The following is a 24,034-nucleotide window of genomic DNA, read 5'->3' on the forward strand; positions in this document are numbered from 1 at the left end:
GTTGAAACCACAATATCCCCAAAAAAATCAATATCATAAGACTATATCCTGTTACCTTGTATATACAAAACCCAAAAAGAGTTTGAGAGGAAAAAGGTTAATCTTAGTTTTCTTTGTAATTCTTATTAAAAATGGCTTATTTTGCTTTAGAAATGTCTTCTCTCGGCTGTCTCTAGCTCTTCTCTGACCAATTATTTTAACTATTTTTAAAAGGGTTTCATAGTTCACTATTATTTATAATTATCATGCTCAAGTCGACACGGATAAGTTCAGCTGCTCATTCCCAAAACTATTTACTTTAAATTAAAAATTGTTTTTGAAACGAAAGCTTTAAGACATAAGCTCCGAATTTAAACAAATTCTTTGTTTAACTCCGTGTCTCCGCAAGACTACAAATTTCTTTTTCATATGAAGAAATCGTTATTGAAGTTTGCGATTAAATTAGTGCTTTTAAATGGCTTGCCTGAGATACGAAAACGAACAACTCAAGGGTGGATCCAGGGTAGTTTACGTGATTTCCGTAAACTACTCAATTTTTTTCAAAGCTACACATTTCTTTCTAAATAATGGCAAAATATGTGTATTACATTATTCTAGAAACTTCTAGAAACAACTCACTTGGTTGTTTTTCAGTTAATTATTAAAGAAAAGTCAAACGAAAATGAGTAATCTCGTCATTTCTACCGATTTATTACCGATTCCCGCAAAAATTTTCGGGTTTCGGATATCTCCGTCGGTACGCATCGGAATGCTATCGGAAAACGATCGGAAAACAGCCTTTGTCAAATAGAACCTCAGGGGGTGAGCGTGCGTAGTTGTAGAGCTAGGCTGGTGTGATGATCGTAAACTACTCAAAGAATTCTCTGATTGGCTGGAAACACATTGATTGTTTTGGAAACCACTCAAACCCTTTTCTGATTGGCTATCTACTTTGCAAACTACCTCATAAACTACCAGCAAAACTATAAAAAGCTAGACCTACCCCCGTTGGGTCTCTTTCGTTCTTATGATTAGAGTCATAGACTTTCTGTAGTTTGAACGAAGGAATATTCTACAATGCGTGGCGACCCGATTTGCAGGAGGGAGGACTGTTCTCCTTTCGACATTGGCTTGAATTTTAAAGAAATTGGCTCTTCATTATCACAAGATAAGCTGGGGTTCATTGAGAATGTGTGGAAACCAGGTGAGATTTTTGATTTCCCACTGTCAATAGAAAATAGAAAGCCTCGTAAGTTTGTCTTTGAATGGCTTAGAAGATATCCCTGGCTTGCATACTCTAAATATCTCGATGGAGCATTTTGTTTTCCCTGTGTTTTGTTTGGAGTAGAATCTGGTAGAAATGCTCATAAATTAGACAAGTTGTTGAAGTCCCCACTCACATGTTGGACTTCAGCGGCTTCGAGACTTACAAAACACGCCAGCGGTAAATGTGAGATGCACAATTTTGCTGTAATTGTCATGGATAACTTTTTGAAAACAATGAGGCAGCAAGCGGTCCCAGTAGATCAGCAGTTGAATAATATTATTCAACAGCAAATCGATAGAAATAGGACGGTCCTTAAGTCTTTGTTTGAAACGATAATTTTCTGTGGGCGAAACAACATAGCTCTCCTGGGTCAACGCGATGATGACCCAACAAATGCTAGTCTATCAGGAAACAATGCTGCAGCCCGAAACCCTGAAGAATATTATAGGACAAATTTAACTGTAGTTTTTCTAGACCATATAGTCCAACAACTGAACAACAGATTTCAAGATGATGTGTTTGTTTGCTACAGAGCACTTTCAGTTATTCCATCAATTATGCTGGCCACTGGTATTGTTTGGAAGGATAATGTATTAGCCTTTTGTGAACATTATAGGCAGGATATACCTAATTATGCAGGTTTACAAGCAGAACTTATTCTGTGGGAGAGAATGTGGATGAGGAAAGATGATCTAGGAGAGGAAATCCCTGATAGTTTAGAAGGGACACTTGAGCACATTGACAATGTTGCTTATGCTAATATACATACCATACTTCAAATCCTTATAAGTATCCCTATGTCATCTGCTTCTTGTGAAAGGTCCATTTCAACCCTCCGTAATCTTAAGAACTACTTAAGAAATACTATGGCTCAAGACAGAATGAATGGACTGGCACTGATGCATTCCCACAGAGACATGGACTTAGATCTTGAGGAAATAATATATTTATTTGCTACTTTAAATCCTAGACGAATGAGAATGGAGAATATCTTACAGTAATATTTTATACAAAATTTTTTGGACTACCACTCCAGTGTTCTTAGAGTACTTTTGAGTTATGTTCCATCTGGATTAATAATTATCTGATGTTTAATCCTTAAACTGATGGGGAACAGTACAGGAACAAGGTGGAATTTTTAAAAACTTATTCTTTTCTGAAATCTATAATATTGTTCACTGGGTTTTAATTAAGCTTGAATGGTCTTTACATATTCTCAACTGAACTCAGCAATGAACTCATCTATAGTGGAACACCTCAATCTAAATAAGGTAATGTATTCATTTTGTATAATTTGCTAGTACATGTAAATTCTAGTACACTGATATTGTGACTGTATGTTCTCTATTTTTCATAAAGTATTGGCAATTTGCTGCCATGTCACTTTTCCTTTAATAGCATATATTTTGCATTGTACTCTTACATACTAATACTTTTGATGTCATTTTTTTCACATGATGTCCTTTGATGTGCTAGATTCTTCAACTGAGATAAATCTGTACAAGGATCTTGACTGCAGACAGCATGCTATGGTAGATGTATCCTTTTAGGCAGTTTATAACTAATAGGGGGATGGTGGGTTGGGTATAAATTCAGAGTAAACTACTCATGTCCAAACCCTGGATCCATCCCTGCTACTTAACGCAAAAGCCGCAGTTATTTTAAGAAAATGCCTCCAAACTAATAAATAATAGCCTCGTAATGTTAAGCTGTTTTGAATTAATATTTTCAAACAGTTTTTACGAGTTTAATCCCGTTTGTACAATAATTTTTTGTACAACTTTTTTAAACCAGTTAGTCAAGCCGAATATTAATTAGCAGCATTCGCTACGAATACCGCGTCTCTCTCAAAAAACCTTTTACAAAAGCGAAATTCAAGCAGAAACTTTCATTTATTAATCACACGAGCGCAATTCAAGATGACTGGATTTGAAAATTTTATGTAGTTAAGGTTATTATTGTTGATGAGATTTCAACCACAATTTTTCGCGCGGGAAAATGGCGACATCATTTCAAGTGGCAGAGATAGACAAGTTTCTCTAAACGTTTGCTTTTCTGAAACTAGTTTAAAAAGCCCTAAAAATAAATCCGGCTATAAATGCCTAAGATTAAAACTAGAAGGTTCTTTTATATAGAAGCTTCATAACTTCCTTATTTTGGTTTATTCAAAAATTGTTTTTGATTGCCGCCTTCCCCAGCCTATTACAATCTACAAAACCTTTCGATCAAATTAGTTTTTAGTTAAAATCTGTAGTTAACGGTGTCCTAATTGGAATGTTCTAGGCATCTTTTATAATTTCCAAAATAATTAGATCTAGGGCGTCAAAAAATTAGTTTTATTAAGAAAAAGGATTTTTTTTCAAAGCACAGAAATATTTATTATAGTATCTACGCTATTGTAGGACACGACTAATGAATTTAAATCGAATCCTTCTGACAATTCCCGTACACCACTACTAGAGATTGAAGGGGAATGTGTTTATCACACACCATTGAAAATACTGATCAATCAATCATTAGAATGCAGAGAACCAGCTGTATATTTATCAGTATTACATAAACTGTTCCTTCCCATCAGGCGTTACTGCCTTGGAAATTCTATGCGTTGATGAACCGTGGATTGACGGACCGCTGAACGCAGAATCCGCAGAACAACCACCTCAGAAAAATTATTTTAATGCACCTTTATGCAAAAAGACATTTATTATCCACTTATTTCAATAAAGTTAGTCACCAAAAAACCTAAAAAGCTGAGATCACTGAGGATCATGGGAAACTTTTAATATCAAACAAGTAAAGCTTTGGATACAGCAGCTTGAGGATGCTCAGAAGAGGTGAGACTGTAACTGGTAAAAGATCTAAAATCCATCAACAGTTATCAAGCGGTTGAAACACATGTAAAATGTAACTACCCATAACCCTTGTTGGTCTCAGCTTTATAGCTTTTCAGGCGACTAACTTTATTGAAATAAATGTATACACCGTGAGTGTTTTACTGGGAAAAACGCCACTCTTATTTTTCGTATAAAGTACATCCGGGACCCGCGTAACTATTTTCCATATCTTCAGTAGTGAGGATATTGATGACGTCACTTGCAATGTTTCCCGGGACCTGTTTTGATTAACTTGCGTAGATTTTTTGTTTCGGCCCTCAGGCCGAAACAGTCACTACATTCGGTTTGCCGGACCATAATAGTCTCCGTGCGTGTCATTTAGCTGTCAGAGTTTTGGACCTAATCCAATCATATGCCGTTTCCATCATAAGCAATGGGAAAATGTAAAACATTTCACCATGCGGAGTATTTGGGAGAGTTGCGTGAATCTTCTCTGAGGTAGTTGTGTAGACTAAAGTTATGCCCTTTCGCATGACGCCATTTTTTGGGGAAAAAATATAATATTGATTAACCCTACGACAATGCGTATTTTATTCCTAAGTCAGTATCTAGGTCCAAGTCGCCAACTAGGTAAGTCATTGAAAAGTTATCCAAAAGCTTTTGTGATTGTGCGGCAACAGTCTCAGCTACCTGTGAGCATAAGCTGAGAAAACTGGTGAGTTTATCTATGTAACTAACAGCTGATGCATATATATTTTGTGAAGCAAGCTTCCGATATGTTGTAGCTTCGTGCGCATCTGAGGACATGATTTTGCTATCAGCTATTATTTAAATTAGGTCCTATAAACAAACAGTGCGTACTTTACAACTTTAAAGATAGATTTCTATAAAATCATCAGTTTTCATTTATTAATACTCTGATTTAAAGTATAATTTCTTGGATTCGGTAATATTTTTGAAGCACAAAAAGATGTAAATTTTGAGTTGATTGGTGACGGCGCACTGGTCAAAGACAAGCCTTGTATCTATTCGTTCGAATTGAGACTTTCGCATTTTCTTCAAGCTACGATATAAGAGCTAAATACATTTACCATAAATGTCAAAGAGCAGAATGAAGGTTTAAAAAGTATCCTACATTCAACATAGCGCGTACAGTAATGCTCATGTGCCAAAATATTTTGCACCAAGTACTCTGCTCTCTGCGATATACTCAATCATTGTTCATATCTATTGTCGGATCTCTCATTCGTTCGGCGAGACGTTATATGTACGTACGTTGCCCTGTTTTCCCCCAAAACACTACGATGTTTCAAAGCAAGAACCACTAAAATCTCCAAAAAACTTAATTACGATGTATTTCGTCCAAGAGAATTTTATAACAAATGTTTCCATCGAAATTTGCGTAAGACTTTGCAACGTGAAAGCGTACCGCGAGATCGCTCTTGTCTGCCATTTCCAAAATACAGGAGACCCAATCATTACCACAGCAAGACCAAAATTCTTTATTCAGCAATGCCACACAATAAATAGATAACGGGCCGAAACATCATCGCTTTCGAAGCGATATAGGCTTGTTGTAAATTTTTCTATATAATAAAAAGAAAATTACACGTTGGCTTGAAGATATCAAGTTTATCTACTCGTGTTGGAAAGTATTTCACCACTCGAAAATATACTTTCCTGTCTAGCTTCGCGCCACTTATATCCATTTAATATATAGAGGTTATATAATTATCAATGAAGTATGTTTTGGCTTTTTCAGGCAATTCTTTCCGTGTATTTTTGAATAGCCATCGCAATGGTGTTATTTTCACACGTGAAGATATCAATTTTTCGAAATAGAGAAAAATAGATATTTCATCGGTAATTATATAATAAGATTGTTTATAAAATATTGACTATAAAATATTGACAATCCACAATCTGTTTTTTTCTTTCACGTTGCCGCGCTTTTTCAAGAAAAGTAAGATGGTGGAATAGGAGAGCGGCGCTGAATGCGAGGAAAGCTTGCTGTTTTGTTGCCGTTCTTTGATTTTATTTTAGACAAGAATGAAGCTGCAAACTGTATCAATATTCCTTGAGTTTCCCTATGTGTTCAGTGAGAATCGTCGTGTGCATAACATTTCAAGGTCATTCCCTCCTTTAGTAGTTGTTTTTTTTCTTTTTTTTTTTTCTTGGTATCTATCTATCTCATTGGTATCTATCTCAATGATATTGTAAATTTTTTATTTATTGCTTTTGACTTTAGGACACTTATGTAAGAGCATTGAGTTCTAATAATGCTCAGGAACTATCATTATTATTATCACGCGACTATTGTGAGTGCCCTCGATTGACAATTGTCATTTTTATGCTGATATTGACCTTGGCCCATTCAAGGCATGCAGGAAGTTAAACAAATAATAAACGAGTTGCTTCATGTTAGAAAAGTTGTTGAATTTGAGATGAGCTGCTGCAAATAAGAAACGAGTTCGGCTGCATGTTAGACGAGTTGCTGCATGTTAGACGAGTTGCTGCATGTCATATTAGACGAGTTGCTGCATGTCATATTAGACGAGTTGCTGCATGTTAGACGAGTTGCTGCATGTCATATTAGACGAGTTGCCACAAAAAGGGTCAGGAAATGGGGGTCCGGATCCCGAATCACGCTCAATTTTTCCCCGCTCTATATTTTATTTATTAATGTTTTTCCCAAAAAAAAAAAAAAAAAAAATCAGAAAGCAAAATTCCACATCCTGGATATTGAATTCGGCAGTTCCCGAGTCAGGGCCGAATGCCAATATCTCGAATTAGCCTTCTCCGCGGGCAACTCTTATATTTTGGAGCTCCTGTAGCAAACAAAAGAGAGAAGACTAGGGGCGAGCCAAAAATAGGTTGAGGGGGGAGAGGGGAAGGGAGGAAGGAAAAGAGGGAAGAGTTGCTAACCCTTCACCTCTTTTCTCCCTCTTTCTTACCTCCAGTCCATCTCTTTCGCCTTTGCCCCACAGGAAGCCGAGCGACAGGGGAGACTGGGTTATGGACGTCAAAAGAGCAACACGTTCTTTTTGATGTACAAAGAAATGCATGGGATACTGAAAACTTCCTTGCGTTTCTTGGGGTTTTTTAGAAGTTTTTGGACTTTTAACTGCTTTCTTGGGCTTCTATGTTATCATTTCACGCGGCCAGAGGTCAAAGAAATGCCGGTTTTTGCATGTTTGACCGCTCGAAAAAAATAGAAAGACGCGTCAGAATCAAAATTTTTTTTCGACACGTTTCTTAGAATGTCTTATATTTTGATATAAAAAAGTAAAAAAAATTAATGGTCATAGGCACTTAAAATTTCGGCGATCTCTCAACTAGAACGAACTTGAATGGATTCAAAGTAGCTTTGTAGAGAAACTTCAAGCGATTCTCCTCACTCAGCTTAAGTTGTTTGAAAATACGAACGATTCTCTTCGTGGTACTTGGAATAATATAACCATATAATAATATTAATGTAGTTTTGTAGTTTATTATAAGTCACCCCTTAAATTACAGGAGCAATAATAGACTGCGAACAGTCATTTCCCTTGGTAACCGTCCGTTTGTCTGTCGTTTCCATTGGCCGAGGAATATTGGTTAAGAATCGTAACCAATCTTCCTCGGCCAATCGCCACGGACAGACAGACAGACAGTGACCAAGGAAAATAGAGGAACTGCTCGCAATAACGCCTAGTGCAATAACGCCTTACTACCCTCAACATATCATCCCTCTATAACTAAACTCCTGCATCGATATTTCTATATAGCTATTAATATATTAATATATTTGTTATACATTTTTCCTATTTACAATAAATTCTATATTTCATATGTATACATATTTAAAATTTCGAATAATCTTCATATAAAATAACCTCTGTTTTTCATAGAAAAATAAATATTTACATCTCGTTTGGTGAATTTAAGAAAAAATCTCTATAAAATTATAGCTCTTTCTTTGTCATTTTTTGGTAATGTTATTTAACATTATTTTTGATAATACTCTAAATTGGTTTTTAACTTATTAGGAGCACATTAGTACAGCATTGATGTGATAGGAGAGAGAAAAGACAAACACTGTTAATAAGAAGTGTAAAGACAGGACTGCGCACTAGAGACAGACATGAACACATGCAATATACACAGACTCAGTATTGATGCCATAGGAGTGAGAAAAGACAAACACTGTTAATAAGAAGTATAAAGACAGGTCTGCGCACTAGAGACAGACATGACCACATGCAATATACAGACTCAGGACAGCATTGATGTGATAGGAGTAAGAAAAGACAAACACTGTTAATAAGAAGTGTAAAGACAGGACTGCGCACTAGAGACAGGCATGACCACAAGCAATATACACAGACTCAGTACAGTATTGATGTGATAGGAGAGAGAAAAGACAAACACTGTTAATAAGAAGTGTAAAGACAGGTCTGCGCACTAGAGACAGACATGATCACAAACAATATACAGACTCAGTACAGTATTGATGTGATAGGAGAGAGAAAAGACAAACACTGTTAATAAGAAGTGTAAAGACAGGTCTGCGCACTAGAGACAGACATGATCACAAACAATATACAGACTCAGTACAGTATTGATGTGATAGGAGAGAGAAAAGACAAACACTGTTAATAAGAAGTATAAAGACAGGTCTGCGCACTAGAGACAGACCTTACCAAAAGCAACACGTACACAGACTCATTACAGCATTGATGTGATAGAAGTGGGGAATAAGCATAAAAAATAGCCCGTTTTTAAAGAAATATTTTTTGAAACCGTCATCTCTGCCATAGGTCACGTGGTCTAGCGTCCATATTGAATTCAGATCTAACTGCACATTTAATTAACAGACAGCTAGAGTTAAAGTATAAGAAAGATTTGTTCCGAAAAATCCCACTATAATAGTAAATTTTCTCGCGTTAAGTCAAGCCCTGGAATTTTTTTCTTGTGCAAATCCAAAATGGCGGCAAATGACCACGTGATCTAGTGCTTGGTAATTTTGCTCAAAAACCGCTGACCACTTACTTGGTACTTCTTTGACCATCACAAACCTCGATCATTTTTTTGCAAATTTTTTATATAAAATTTTATAATAAATTAATTATTAGAGCAGATTGAACCTCACCCAAAGTCTTTGAGCCATTTGGGTAATTTAAATTCAATCTTTTGATTGATTCTCATAAGGTTCTTATTGTGTATTGCGTAATACCGCTGTAAGTATTTAATCGTGGACTCGTCTAATGTGTCAGGGACAGTTTTCTCGTATCTGTAACAGGCTTTAGTGCTGTTTGAGGATGTAGAGGAGCAGAAGGCTTTTTCTTCCTCGTTATAGCTGGGAAAAAGAGCAGATAAAGGTTACCAAGTGGATTACTGTTCAGGGTTCGATCTATGAGTTGGCCGTGCCCTGACTCAGATCAGCCCAGAGGTTGTTTCAGGGTTTGATCTGTGATTTAGGCGTGCCTTGACTTTGATCAGCCCAAAGGTTGTTTCAGGGTTTGATCTGTGAGTTAGTCGAGCCCTGACTTAGATCAGCCCAGAGGTTGTTTCAGGGTTTGATCTGTGATTTAGCCATGCCATGACTTAGATCAGCCCAGAAGGTTAACGTTGTTTCAGGTTTCAATCTGTGAGTTAGCCGTGCCCTGACTTAGATCAGTCCTGAGGTTGTTTCAGGGTTATCTGTGAGTTAGCCATGCCCTGACTTAGATCAGCCCAGAGGTTGTTCCAGGGTTGGATCTGTGAGTTAGCCGTACCCTGACTTAGATCAGCCCAGAGGTTGTTCCAGGGTTGGATCTGTGAGTTAGCCATGCCCTGACTTAGATCAGCCCAGAGGTTGTTTCAGGAATTGATAAAAATCAAAGTTTATTCATTACGACTATTTGCCGTGACTTAATTACCTCAATCGCTTCTCGTATTTCATTGGATGATCCAAAGCAAGAAAATCCTCCAATTGATTCATGACGTTGATTGGCTGGTTGGCCAAATCGTTTAGATCAATAATAAGCATTTGTTTGGGATCGTAGAGTTTCATCCATCGTCCGATGTGTTCCGCGTAGTGGCCTGGGCGTAATATAGCCGCGCGCATGCGTAGTAGGTCTGGGTTGGTTTGGCTGGTGACTATCTCGGTAAACTTGGTATGCGATAACTTGTGGCGTTTAAAAAGATGCTAAAATATAAAACACGTATTACATGATCAATGAGTGGCCGAAAAATAGAGTGTGATTGCTTAGTAAAGGGTATACATTAGTATAAAAAACCCCTTTGTGTCTTTAACAACAGGTCGGTAAATAGAGGTTGGTCGGTTAATAGACGTATAAATTAGTATAGGAAATCGCACGATATCGAGTACAATTTGGAAATTAATAGACACGAGTAAAGTAGTGCAATTAAAGAACTTTCAAAACATTACTCGCGTCTATTAATTTCCAAATTTTACTCGAGATCGTGCGATTTTTGGTTTATAGTTCACTCAACAAAATTTCAGTAAAAAATGCGAAGCGATGCCGTTCATCTTTGTCTATTCAGTCCATCGCGCAACTGAAATGCAAAAAAAAGATTAGTTCTTACGGCTTTAAAATTTTATTTATGTTTTTTAAGTAAAAAGTGATAGAAAATAATTGTTTTGACATTGTTTTGGCCGTGTTGCCATAGCGACTTAATTCGGTACTCTTACGGAGTACAATTAACGCTATAATTGTACTCCTCTCGACCAATCAGAGTCGAGTAATTTTGTTGAGTGTACTATAAATGTAAAAACCCTCTTTGAGACTTTGACAAATGGTCGCTAAATAGAGGTTGGTCGCTTAATAGAGGTATAAATTAGCGAAAAAACCCCTCTTTGGGACTTTAACAACTGGTCGGTATATAGAGGTTGGTCGTTAAATACAGGTTCTAAGGTATTCTTACCTTGTAGTGGGCATATGCTATCATGACAGGGTCTTCCAAGACAAAAACAATCTTGGCTGATTTCAGCAAAGCATTGACTCTTGAAGGAGCCGTCTGACTAGTGAAGTAACTGTGACTTGATTCATAAGACACTTGGTTGGGACTGGTTGGTTTACGAAACACCGACATGTACCTTAAACAAAAATTAACATTAAATGTGGTAAGTGGAAAATTCGTAAAAATCCGCCGTCCAGGTTAATAAACCCTTCTTCAAATTGTCTTGAATGCGAGGTTAACATGAAAAAGTACAAAAGAAATGCCGCAAATTCCATCGAGAAAAAGTGTGATTTCTTTTGTATTTTCAAGCCTCTCATCCACGATACTTTTAAGAAGGGTCCATTAAATGGTAAAACACTTTTCCTTCATCCATTGTCAGCCTACGCATTGAGTCGCTTGTCCGAATCCTACGGACGCCACATCAGGGAATGTGTTTTTGATTTGATGTTCTCTCCCTGCCGCGAGGGTTTTTCTCCAGGTTCTCTGGTTTTCTTCCCTCCACAAAAATAAAAGCGTGAGTTGAAAGTTGGGACATTGGTTTGATTCTTGCACACATGCGAGTTGAGTTTGTTTGATGTGTTTCTCTCTCTCTCTCTCTTTTGGTTCTCTCTCTTTCCATGAGGGTTTTTCTCCAGGTTCTCTGGTTTTCTTCCCTCCACAAAAAATAAATCGTGAGTTGAAAGTTGGGTCATTGATTTGATTCTTGCACATATGTGAGTTGTTTTTGTTTGATGTTGTTCTCTTTTTTTTAACAATTTTATTGACCTTCAAAATTTCTCAATAGCAAACAATAATAGCAAACAAACTAAAGAGAAAAGAGAGAAAACAAAACAAAAAGAAAGAAACCAACAACTAATAATAATATGAATAATGCAAGTGCCTTTGAACATATTCATATGGGAAAGAGCGCTATATAAAAATAAGATGATAAATATCATTCATCATAAATATCAAAAATAAATATCAAAAAAGGATCACGAGGGTGGGCACGAATGGGAACTAGAATCCAATGTCTCTTCCTTCCCACGAGGGTTTCTCCAAGTTCTCTGGTTCCCCCCTTCACGAAAATGAACACGTGAGCTGACAGTAACCATGGAGATACTTACCAGTCTAAGCCTTTTAAATAATTATTGCTACTGAAAAACTCGGCCTCTCCCGACGTATTGTTCATGCTGTTCATTCTGAGTATGTCTGGGTTCAGGTGAAGAAGAGACTCCAGTAGTTCCAGGCCACCGTGGGGTGGCCCGATCAAGAGGAACGAGGGGAGCTGGTTACAAGTCTTGGCTTTGTCCCAAATTTCAAGGTGACGTTGATGATCGCATGGACTCTAATGTTAATTGGAGAGAGAGATAAGTAATAAGTGAGAGAAGGAGAAGGAGAAGGAGAAGGAGAAGGAAAAGGAGGAGTAGGAGAAGGACAAGAACAAGGGCAAGGACAAGGAAGTGAAGGGATACAATCCAAATCACATTCGACATGGAATATAAATGAAATCGAAGCACAACACACCTGCCATAATGGTGTCTTGTCTTGAGGAAACAGATGGAAATATATATCAGCCAATCGAGTGGGCGGCGCGTGTCTCAGTTTAATATTCGTCCAGCGGTTTGTGAATTTGACAAGGTTCGTAATAGCGTACTGGGCGAGGCGATCGTTGGCATAGTTTGTCATATGCGTCATTATAATCATCACCTGACAACAGTAAAAAAAAAAAAAAAAAAGGTCAGAATGCTCTTTTTAAAAAAATTAAACTTTTACCTGCAAATATTGCAGCTCCTACTTCTCTGGTGCTCAGGGATAGACTCGACTTTGGGTAGAATTTCATGTTTTCCAGTGAATTCCAGGTCCATGGAATTCCAAAGTGTTTGTACGTATTGTTTGAAGGTGTGCAAATTTTACTTTACCGCTGTTAATATTTAGACACTGATTCGAGGCGTACCATGAGTAAATCAGACTATAGTCAAGTAACGGAGCGGTAATTTTGAACTCGAAAATGGTCTCTGTGTAACAGCTTTACGTGACAATGTTTTCCCGTGACATAAGCGTGAATCGATTATTTTAATGCATCACAAAGAGCACTGCGTGAAACTTATCTGTGCTTAAAGCTTGCAACAAAAAAGTTCTAGTGTACAAGAATTCTTTCTATCTGGGCAAGACGTTTGCGTGACTGCCTGCCCATCTACGCTAATAAATATTCATAGGACATTCCAAGCGTGACACAATTTATCTTGTGCGTGATGCAAAATATCTCCTCGCACATCTGCGTGACGTCCACCTCTTCTGGGTCATCAAGTCTGAGAATTTTGAGGGGAAATACAATGCGTGACGAGTTATTTCTGCATGACAATTTGAGCACGAAACCACAACCAGATATTCTGGGATCTCAGGAAGTTGTGGGTATAGAAGCAAGCAGATATGCGTGGCATTTCGGAAGAACAGGTCGACCTAACGCCTACTCATACGAAGTGCCAAAATGAGATGAATTGATGGTCCAAAAACCGGATAAAGTGATATGGCCGACATGATTGTCAAAAGACAAAAGGTCACACGATCATACATATCTTAGCTCTCCACGTTCCTGCGGTATTCATGGTTTAACGAAGGCGTTTCGTTCATCCCCCCAACCACGTTTCCTTCCTCTTCGATTACGCGCATCCCGCGGGATAGGCCGTGGGAAATAAACTTACGGGATTTCGGACGAGCGTCTCAAACAGCTCTCCTCCATAGATGTTTCTGTCTAACGCTCTGTGTCCTCCTTTGATTTGCTTGAAATAATTCGTCGATGTGAACAAACCACATGTCTGTCTGGGTAGAACCTTTGGGAGAAAAAGAAAAAGAAAAAAAAAACAAACCACATTCAATAGACATTTTACTCAAGGTTGCGCGCTCATCCAAATTTAAGAAACTTGACGGGCCACAATAACAGGACAAGAGCTTTATAATGAGGATTATAATATATTTCTACGAGATTTTTCGATAAGAATTCATTAAATCGATTAGTCTCCTTTAAATATAAAACTGGCTTCACAATTTTATTGAATGTGCGTTTTTCAGGTTTGTGGCTGTCAAGTTTGGATGCTCAAACCTTAAGAAAACGGTCTAAAAGTCAGTTTGACTTGGTGATAAAAAAGAGCTCTTTCAGCCATGGCATATGGGTGTACGTTTGACAATAACTTTGTGACGTTTGTTTTGTTAGGTACACCAATATGGCTGCCATCTCTATTGCCAATTAATTCTCCATGGACTGAACAAAAAATTGCTTCACACAACATAAGATATGTCTCGCTCTAGCGAATTAAATTTAAATTCTAATGCATAGAATACTATATCTGGTTTATTGGTTTAACTCAAGCTCGTCTTATATGATTACAGGGAAAAAAAGAAAGAAAGAAAGAAATTCGCTGCGTTTGCTAGGAATAGAGTTAGACAACGTTGCCAGCGCATGAGTAAAAAATTATAATTACATCGTGTATCGGCGGTTTTAAAAGGAGCAAGATTGCTAGACAAGTCCTCCAGTGGCCGGTTATTGAGGTGAATGATCGCGATACATACGTCCGTGTAGTAATGACCTATTTCCTATTTTCGAGATATCTCTCGATATCTAAATATCAAGGTAAATAAACAAGGTATTTACTGTGGTATTCAACAAAGTGGTGGGCTTTGCTTGTTTTTTTAAATAAATATCGGAAACCAAATATATCCAAAATATCGGAACTTCAAAATCAACGACTTAACGACGAAATACGAAGGTGATTAGAATTATCCAATAAAACTGATATGCCGCCAATGGGCACTTGATCGTTCCCAGTACCTTCTCAGAACAGAACAGCTCTGTCCGGTGATCTGAAATAGTGACGTACAAATGACGTCACTGCAAAACTGAGGTGTCGTAAGGCCTGTGAAAATTGAACAGCGAAAAACCTGTCCATTATTGCAATAAAAATATAAAACTCGTAAGTCATTGTGTCACGTTATCAACCTCTTAGAAAGTTTATATTTTTTCATTTGGTGACCTGGATATCCACAATTTCAAGAGGAAAAGTGACACATCAGTTAAGCAAATTTTCTCAATTCTGATTACCTAACATTTTCTCTCGTATCACCTGGTGAGATGGTACTGTGAACAAGGATATTTATAAGTACCATAATTCTTCTTACCTTTATGCCTCTGTATATGAATCCTCTTCTAAGCCAGGCTGGTTTGAGATGCGGGTATTCCTCAGTTGATGTCACGGTTATGCTATCGATCTCTTTCCACGCCGTATACAGGGGTTCATGTACCGGGTAGACACCCGAATGGTGGGGTGCTACAGCGTATGAAGTGTTCAGCGTTATTCCATATTCCTTAAAATTAATTAGACTTATTATGAAAATTTATCACAGAGAATCGACAACATAGCTTAGAAGATCTCTTAGATGTGACATCAATTGTATGCAAAAACGAATTCTTTTTGTTATGGAAGAATTAGCTGTCAAACACTGCCCGTCATGTGCAATCAACCAGTGAATTTTCTATTGCTTGGTATCAATTAGCTGAATGAATCTCGTGAAGCTCATTTCCAGCCTACAATGACAGGCAAACACTGTCCGTCATGTGCTATCAACCTGAGAGTATTCTATTGCTTGGTATCAATCAGCTAAATGAATCTCATGAATCTCATTACCAGCCTACAATGACAAGCAAACACTGCCCATCATGTGCTATCAACCAGAGAGTATTCTACTGCTTGGTATCAATCAGCTGAATGAATCTCACGAATCTCATTACCAGCCTACAATGACAGGCAAACACTGCCCATCATGTGCTATCAACCAGAGAGTATTAATCAACTGAATGAATCTCTTTACCAGCTATAATGACAGGAAAACCTCTTCTTACCTCGGCAAATTTCTTATTTCTTTTCATGGATCCAATGAGATCCTGTAGAGAGAGCCTGTGAGCCTGTTCGTGGTCGTACAAATGACCAAACCAAGTAAACCTGTGCGCATATTCCAGAACTGCTTCATCGCCATCATCCTCTTCGGCATTGCCTCTCTTGTAGCCTTTGCCAGAATACCCCAAGTTAAATTTAAATCCTGGAATCTTCTGTGATAGTTCTCCTTGGACAGACAACATATCCTAGTGTATAAAACCAAAATTACTTATAATTAATAAACAGATATCAATGTTTCAACTTCAACTTCAACTTGTTTATTTACACTTTTGTTATAGAAATTTCAATGTCATTGTAAACATTTCAGTGCTGTAAATGTTTTCCTGTAGCACTCGAAAGCGTTCAAAACCTTTCTCGGCAAAAGGTAATGAGGTGGTAACAATGTACCATTTTTCCCGCCAATTCACACGCGTTTGCGATTCAGGTTTAAAATTTCCCGCCTTATCCACAGGAATCCCGCACGAATGAATGAAATTTCGGTGCCGAGATACGAGGTGCAAAACAGCAATTTGTAATCATTTCCAAATAAAAAAATTAAAATACGAAAGAATAAAAAGAAGACCTCTTATCTTTCACAAAAAAAAAAAAAAAAAAAAAAAAAAAAAAAAAAAGAAAAGAATTTTAGTCGTTTTTGTTTAAGTCAAACGTAAGGGTAGGGCGGAGAATCTTATCCCAAATTGATAGTTTTTACAATCACCATCTTTGATGAATGAAACAAAAGATTCGTCATTATTCTCTTTTATATTATCATCTAACATTGTTATTTCATTCCCTTGGGAATGATTGAAAACTAGCAATATGTACTGAAATATATGAATACTTTTTTATGCCACTAGATGGCAACGACAAGAATTGGGCATGTGTCAAATGATTGACAGATGGTCACACGTGATGTAGTTTCCCAACTCACCATCACATCCTCACGGTGCAGCCTCAACCCAGTGCTACCAATAAAAACATCATCAACGTCTATTTGTAAATATCGGTCCAATGAGAACGTCAGAGCCGTCGGTGATAAATAATCCATCGCATCCAGCAACAACAAAGTATGAAGAAAAAATGGGAAACCTCCTGAAAAAAACACTCTCTTTACTCCATCAAGATTTCCATTATCTAGAACCACAGTCGCTCGGTTGAACTCCGGTCTACCTATACTCCTTCGACTGTTCTTCGTATTGGATTCACCTGGCAGTACGTACGATACGACCTCAAGAGGGGTCCGAATAGGATCAAAACTCAGAAGCATCCAACGTGTACCAAGTCCCTTGGGCACTCGAGGCTTCTCAGCGCGTCCACCATCTTTTGTAATCCTCAACAAATCCGAACTACCATTAACTTGAATGAAAAGTGGTCCTTTTTCCTTGGCTGGTTTTCGAACATGAAGCTGAAACTCTCTAACATATCCAACATAGTTCGTAGTAAAAAATAAAATGCCTGTATTAAATTTTCTTGAGTACGAATTCAATATATCTTTCGCATTTTCTTTAAGGTCAACGTAAGTTCTAATATCCACGAATATAACGAGAGCGTATTTAGCACTATAGACGTTACTACGAAGTGCGTTTTTTAAATCGAGGAATGATTTCTCATCCACACGAGATACTTCATAAGGAAGCCGATAACCGTCCAGAAATTTGCACAAAACGTGCGATACTTTGAATCGTTCGTTAGGAGGGTTGCGCAGGACGACGAGAATTTTTTTGCGCACTTTGTAGGTCTTGTTTGGTTGTTTTCTAGATGTGGTGAGCCATCGTATGTCCCTTGTGTAGTACAGGCTTGGATCTGCCGCGTTTTTTGTTAAAGCTGTTCCAACGACGTCGTCTGAAAGAGAATACATTCATTTAGGATTTTATCCTGACCGGTTTTAAAAGATATTTTCAAAATTGACAGTGGAGTTATCAGTCAACCAACAACTAATTGTTATACATACTCTTATGAATTTTTCTTTTACTTCTACATTTAGTCGTCCGTTCATTCATCTATTCATTCGTTTATTCATCCCGTTACATCCACCTATTTTTTATTTACTTGTTTCTCCTTTTGTCCATCTTATTCAATCAATTCCATTTTTCTTTATAGTTTCTTTTTATATGTCTTTCTTTTTTCCTTTTCCTTTCTTTTCTTTTTTTTTCTTTTCCTCTCCTCTCCTCTCCTCTTCTTTCTTTTCTCTCCTTTCCTTTCCTTTGGTTTCGTTTGGTTTCGTTTGGTTTCCTTTCGTTTCGTTTCGTTTCCTTTCGTTTCCTTTCGTTTTCTTTCCTTTCCTTTCGTTTCGTTTCCGTTTCCTCTCCTTTCCTTTCCTCTTCTTCTCCCATTTCCCTTTCCTTTTCTTCGGCGGTCTCTCAGCCTACTCTCCCTATTCGTACACCCCCCGTTGACCATCATTTTTCTAACACCCTAAAACAGCTGTCGTAGAAGGCCTTATACATAATCGTTTTCGTAATTAAGTAAATCTTTAATGACCGTTTACTTAAACCATTCTTTGATTATATCAATATAAAAACGCTTTCATTCAAAATTGCGACTCAATAATTTACATGCGAAGTTATATAATCATCAGGGGTCATCAGGATTTATTTTTTAAAAAAAGATAAAAATATTGTAGAAAAAAATCCGCAATGTAAGAAGGATTTTCTAAATGAAATTCCGTTCTTAATCTTAGAATTTTCAAAGGAAATACGGTTCTGTTTTCGAGCCATATGTTTTGAATCAACATTCCGTTCCTTTCTTAAATGTATTATTCGGGTTGAACAGCGGGTACCTTCTGGCCCAGACATCGTGTCTGCCAAAACTAAGAAAATCAAGCCCAAAAGCGATGAAGACATTTCACTCGCAGTAGGGAAGCTATGCATTAGAATTAGCGGTACTGATTGATCCTAGGTTGCTAGAGGCGATGAAAAGAGTAGAAAAACTTTGAAATGATGACGAGGACCAAAAATATTATGACAACCATTATTACGATGACCTCTGTGTTTTTGTATAGGTAGGTGGGCCTGTCTGAAGATTCAGTATGCAGAGATCAGAATGCTCTAGTAAAATGATCTGTTGATCTTAATATACAGTAGAATCTATATTACGGACACCTCTATAATACGAACACCTCTATATTACGGAAACCTTTATATTACGAACACCTCTATAATACGAACACCTCTATATTACTGAAACCTTTATATTACGAACACCTCTATAATACGAACACCTCTATATTACTGAAACCTTTATATTACGAACACCTCTATAATACGAACACCTCTATATTACGGACACCTCTATATTACGAACACCTTTATATTACGAACGCCTCTATATTACGAACGCCTCTATATTAAGGACACCTCTATATTAAGGACACCTCTATATTACGAACACCTCTATATTAAGGACACCTCTATATTAAGGACACCTCTATATTACGAACACCTCTATATTAAGGACACCTCTATATTAAGGACACCTCTATATTACGAACACCTCTATATTAAGGACACCTCTATATTAAGGACACCTCTATATTACGGACACCTCTATATTACGAGCACTTCTATATTACGAACACCTCTATATTACGGACACCTCTATATTACGGACACCTCTATATTACGGACACCTCTATATTACGGACACCTCTATATTACGAACACCTCTATATTACGAGCACTTCTATATTACGAACACCTCTATATTACGAACACCTCTATATTACGAACACCTCTATATTACGAACACCTCTATATTACAGACACCTCTACATTATGGACACTTACGGTGTCCGTATCAAAATGGTATCAGAATTTTTGGTCAATGAACGCCAGGCACAGCCCGACAAACCTATCTAATACGGTCATCCAAACGACGAACCTAAGTGTCCGTAATAGAGAGTTTTTTTAATGAGTGAATAAGTGTACTCAGCCCTATATTTACAGAAGGTGTCCCGCATGACAGACCTACCACTGTATTCAAAATACTTGAGCTTTGAATACTGACAGCGACGCCAAGCTTGTTTAAAAATAAGCTCTACAATGATAACGGGGTTGTGAACCAGTTCAACTCACTCGATAACAATTTATCGTAGCTTTTAAAGTGACTTGAACGTTTCTAATAAAGAGTTTAACATATGGGAAGGCGATCTAAATCTTTAGAAGTACCCGCACTTGAACTCTAGAGGTGGCCTGTTGTAATGTTGCTTTTCATCAGCTAGTAGAAAAAATTTACGCTATCCTGGAAGCATGCCTTCTGTTCGCTGAAAAAACCTGCAGCTCAATTCGAATCTGCTTGGAAGAAAACTCTAGGAATGATCATCAAGTTAAATCTAAAAATCATTGGAAATAAATGGTACTTTTACATTCTCCCAAAACTAAAAAAAAAAACAAACAAAAAAACCCTGATGGTTTCAGATAAGTCACTAAAAAATAACTGTTGTGAGAGCTAAATCTTCAATGTTTTAAAAAACGTTTCACACTTATTTCAAGCTGCCTTTCAACGCTGTGATTTTCAAATCAAATCAAACTGGAGTGATCGAAAACAATGTATTTAGTTGACCCCAGTCTAGGCTACGTACACACACTTTGTCAAAAATAACTCACTCGCTAAAAACAATGCGTAGCCTCTCAACGCTCGTTGACACATTTTGACACCAAAATATATTCCTTTGCAATAATTGTAGTTTACGTGGACTTATAACGTGTCTCGCAACGGCGCTGCGACACAAGTTGCATGGAGCATTGCAACGTGTAACCCACAACGCAATTTTAAAAAATGTTGCAAGACAACTTGCAGCAATCGTTGCGAAGGGTAGGGTTCGTTTCTACTTTGGCAACGATTGCTTCGTTTAAACACTCTTGCAACTTTTGTCGCAACGATTTGCGAGACAAGTTGCGGAGAAAATTTCCTATCTCTGCAAAAATGAATGTCTAAATTACAATTACAACATGGAATAAAATATTCATAGACTGATTTCTTTTTTTCGCTCCATTTGTCATTCTTTTGAGTAACTTTCTTACCGTCATTTCAATTTTGTAGTCTATATAATCTTTTTCGTTTAGGACGCCTCGTATCGCGTCTACTCTCACTACCCTGTTTCCCATTGGGTACATAAATGCTGTATTACTTTCCTTTCTGAACTGTATCCACCTATACTTTGGTTGCTACCTACTCTACTGCTACGCTTTATCATACGTTTTGTTTATATATTTTCCTAGTTTAGTTCGTTCGTTCGTTCCTCCCTTCATTCCTTTCTTTCTTTTGAAATCATCAACATTACGTTCGCAGAAAATATAGATGGTATGAAAAACAGATGTTACAAGAAGGGCGAGACTTGTTATAAGCAGACTATTTACCATCATAATTTGGCCACTGACGACAGAATATCTCAACTAAAATGTCAGAAAAAAGCCATGTTAATAAATGAAACGAATACCATAATTTTCTTTTTTAAAATGGCTCAATTTGGGTGTTTTATCTAAACTGGAATTCATTTCTTGAAGAACGCAAGATATTTTACTAAATCAATGGCTTTTCTGAGATAAAGTTTGGTGCAAAATTTGAGAGCTGTTGATTTAAGATAAGATAGCCTAACTTTATCTGTTCGGTGGAAATCTAAGTCGATCTGGGGTGATTCCATTAGTAGGCATATTTAACTGGTTTTAATGGCACTCAAATAGTTTAGGTGGGTTGGTATCGAATATCGTCTAAGTCATAAACCAATGGTTGTTGAATGCCTTGGAGGGTAGAGAATGCTTTAGCTTTTTAAGTTTTCCGTTCGGTAGAGTATTAATGAAATAGCATCCAACGTAATCTTTCAAAGTCTTTCAAAGCTTTCTGTTTTAATTAAATAGTAAAATAAAAATGAAAAACAAGAGATGAAAGAAATAGAAACATGAAAAAACAATAAATGGAGTTTTTTCATGGGAAGTTTTTCACCGGTAACCAGTTGGCAGACTTTTATTCACGAGGAACGAAACTAGATTAATATAAACAAGAAAGCCGCAAAATTACTTTGTAGTTTATACAATGAATTAATTCGTGTTTTTCTTCATTGCCTTTATAAATTATGGTGATAAGAAAACATTTTCATTTCGGCAAAAAGAAGCCGAAGAAAAACCAAATGAAAAAGTCGTTTTTGAGAGCAAAAGAAAAACCAATTTCGAAGTAGAATATATTTGATGTAGAAGTGAGAAAAAAATTGGCTGGCATGTACGAGCTTTCGTAAAAGCCCCAGGGCAAAAATATTTCTAAATAAAGGCACGAGCATATCATTAGCTTGCGATTATGGCAAAGATTTTGGTGTCGTGGGGTTGTTATCTTGATTAAGTTATTCCGAAACATCAGACTGAATGGCGCCAGAACAACGAGACATCGTCTAGAAACTAAACATGATTGGAATCAATGGAAAAACATGGTTTCAAATCCAGAAAACACCTACACACTTTATTTATTATGCTATAAACGGTACTTTTACTTAATAAAAGGCTTTAGTCTTCCTATCGTCGTGGACCAGTCGTAAAGTTAGATCTAGTGGCTATAACGTTAATGCTATTTTGGTTCATTTTGGTTCATTTTATCGATAAAAAAATGCGTATCGCTTGCTAAGTCAAGCATAAAAGTTTTTCATTAAGCAAAGATGTTTGGAAGATGAGCTGTTTATAACGAAACACGAAACTGAACTGAGCTGATGAGCTGTAGCATGAAGTCACGAAATCTTTTGCAGAAGAATCGAGTAATCTTTGAATACATTGTCTAAATTTGCGTATAAAAGGTGGCGTTGGAATCAATTTATTATTGTAGACTTTCTGAGCTCTAGTCAAACAAGCTGAGAGAGGTTTTCTATTGAATATGACAGAACTTTTTGAGTTAAGCTAAGCTATGGTTTAAGCCCCATTAACACGAGAAACACAATAATTCATTATGCAAAATCTACGAGAAATTATTAAGTAAAGTTTGAAAGAAAGAAAAGATCTCTAAATCTTGTTAAATCGACTCGATAAAAGTGTCAATGTAAATGGGAATCAATCATGGTACTGACATTAGACTAAGGTAAACACAAGACATTGGAACCTAAAGGTCGACTCTTCCTGTCAGAAAATCATCACAATACGACCACTAAAATCTTAAACTTAAAAGACTTACAAACTATGAATGAACAACAGAATTTTTAAGTCGAAAACAATAAAAGAAAGAGTTGGGAATAAGTATCCTATCGATGTATTGTACGAGAGAAAGAGCACATGAAAATATCTGTCAAACTTGCTGAAAGTTTAACACACGCTCGTGGCCCGTGTGGGTTTTTCTAAACCACAATAAAAATTCACTTTCCTAACGTGTTGACCAATTTATATTATGCTTTAAAAAAACTTTAGTAAGACCTTAGGTATTTTTGGTTTGAAATTGGAAAGATTAGGAGGAAGTAAGTATCCGGACTGTGAGTTGTGGTATAGCAACATAGCAGGATTATAAGAATTACATCGTTTATATCGACAATAAAAGTGGTTTAGTAACCAACAAAAGTACATCAATACAACAAAAAAAAACCACCTCACTTACCGACTATCGTGTTGTTTTGAGAGAAATACGTGAATAGCACGAACAACGCTAACCAAGCGACTAGCATCAACGCAAATACAACACGAAATGGTAGTCTTAGCCTACGAAGACGGATCCAAATTCTCATGGCCTTGAAATTGTGTTAGCTACGGTGCTCTCCACTGGTGTTGAAGATCGGATTTGCTCGAGATTTCAAGCCGTGAGGTCACTGTTTCTGTAGAGATCCTCTGTAGGTTCTCCCCAACACTACAAGCTCATGCCGATGCCTGACTGCGTGTGCTAAATCTAGCTTCTTTAGATACACCGCTCATCTTTGACTGAGGCCGTCAAGCAAGTCTGTTTTACAACATCGTAATTCTATACTTTGGGCGAGATTTGAGTTTATGTTGACGCGAGTAATTTGAGAGGTTACGATTGTTCGGGTTACTGCGTTGTGGACAGATAATAGACCATGAATTAATGAAGTGCGATTATATTTAAAAACTCAATCGTAGCCACAATGTCTCATTATATTTACACAAATAAACCACTTGGCTTGG

General features: G+C 37.1%; 1 protein-coding gene across 1 annotated transcript; it reads right to left on the bottom strand.

Annotated features, from left to right (window-relative positions):
• Positions 1 to 7,550: 7,550 nt before the first annotated feature.
• On the bottom strand, positions 7,551 to 23,963 carry LOC116297334 (bifunctional heparan sulfate N-deacetylase/N-sulfotransferase 3). Its single transcript, XM_089026878.1, has 10 exons — positions 23,496 to 23,963; positions 16,867 to 17,777; positions 15,902 to 16,141; positions 15,181 to 15,366; positions 13,710 to 13,838; positions 12,532 to 12,714; positions 12,132 to 12,352; positions 10,990 to 11,161; positions 9,981 to 10,249; positions 7,551 to 9,418 (listed from the first exon to the last, which is right to left on the bottom strand). Exons 1-10 carry the CDS (start codon positions 23,620 to 23,622, stop codon positions 9,208 to 9,210), a joined length of 2,649 nt encoding a protein of 882 aa, XP_088883004.1. The 5' UTR covers positions 23,623 to 23,963; the 3' UTR covers positions 7,551 to 9,207.
• Positions 23,964 to 24,034: the final 71 nt, after the last annotated feature.

Source organism: Actinia tenebrosa, unplaced genomic scaffold, assembly GCF_029948245.1.
Source record: "Actinia tenebrosa isolate PJP-AT-01 unplaced genomic scaffold, QUT_ActTen_1.0 PGA_scaffold10__47_contigs__length_13832649, whole genome shotgun sequence".
NCBI classification, from domain to species: Eukaryota; Metazoa; Cnidaria; class Anthozoa; order Actiniaria; family Actiniidae; genus Actinia; species Actinia tenebrosa.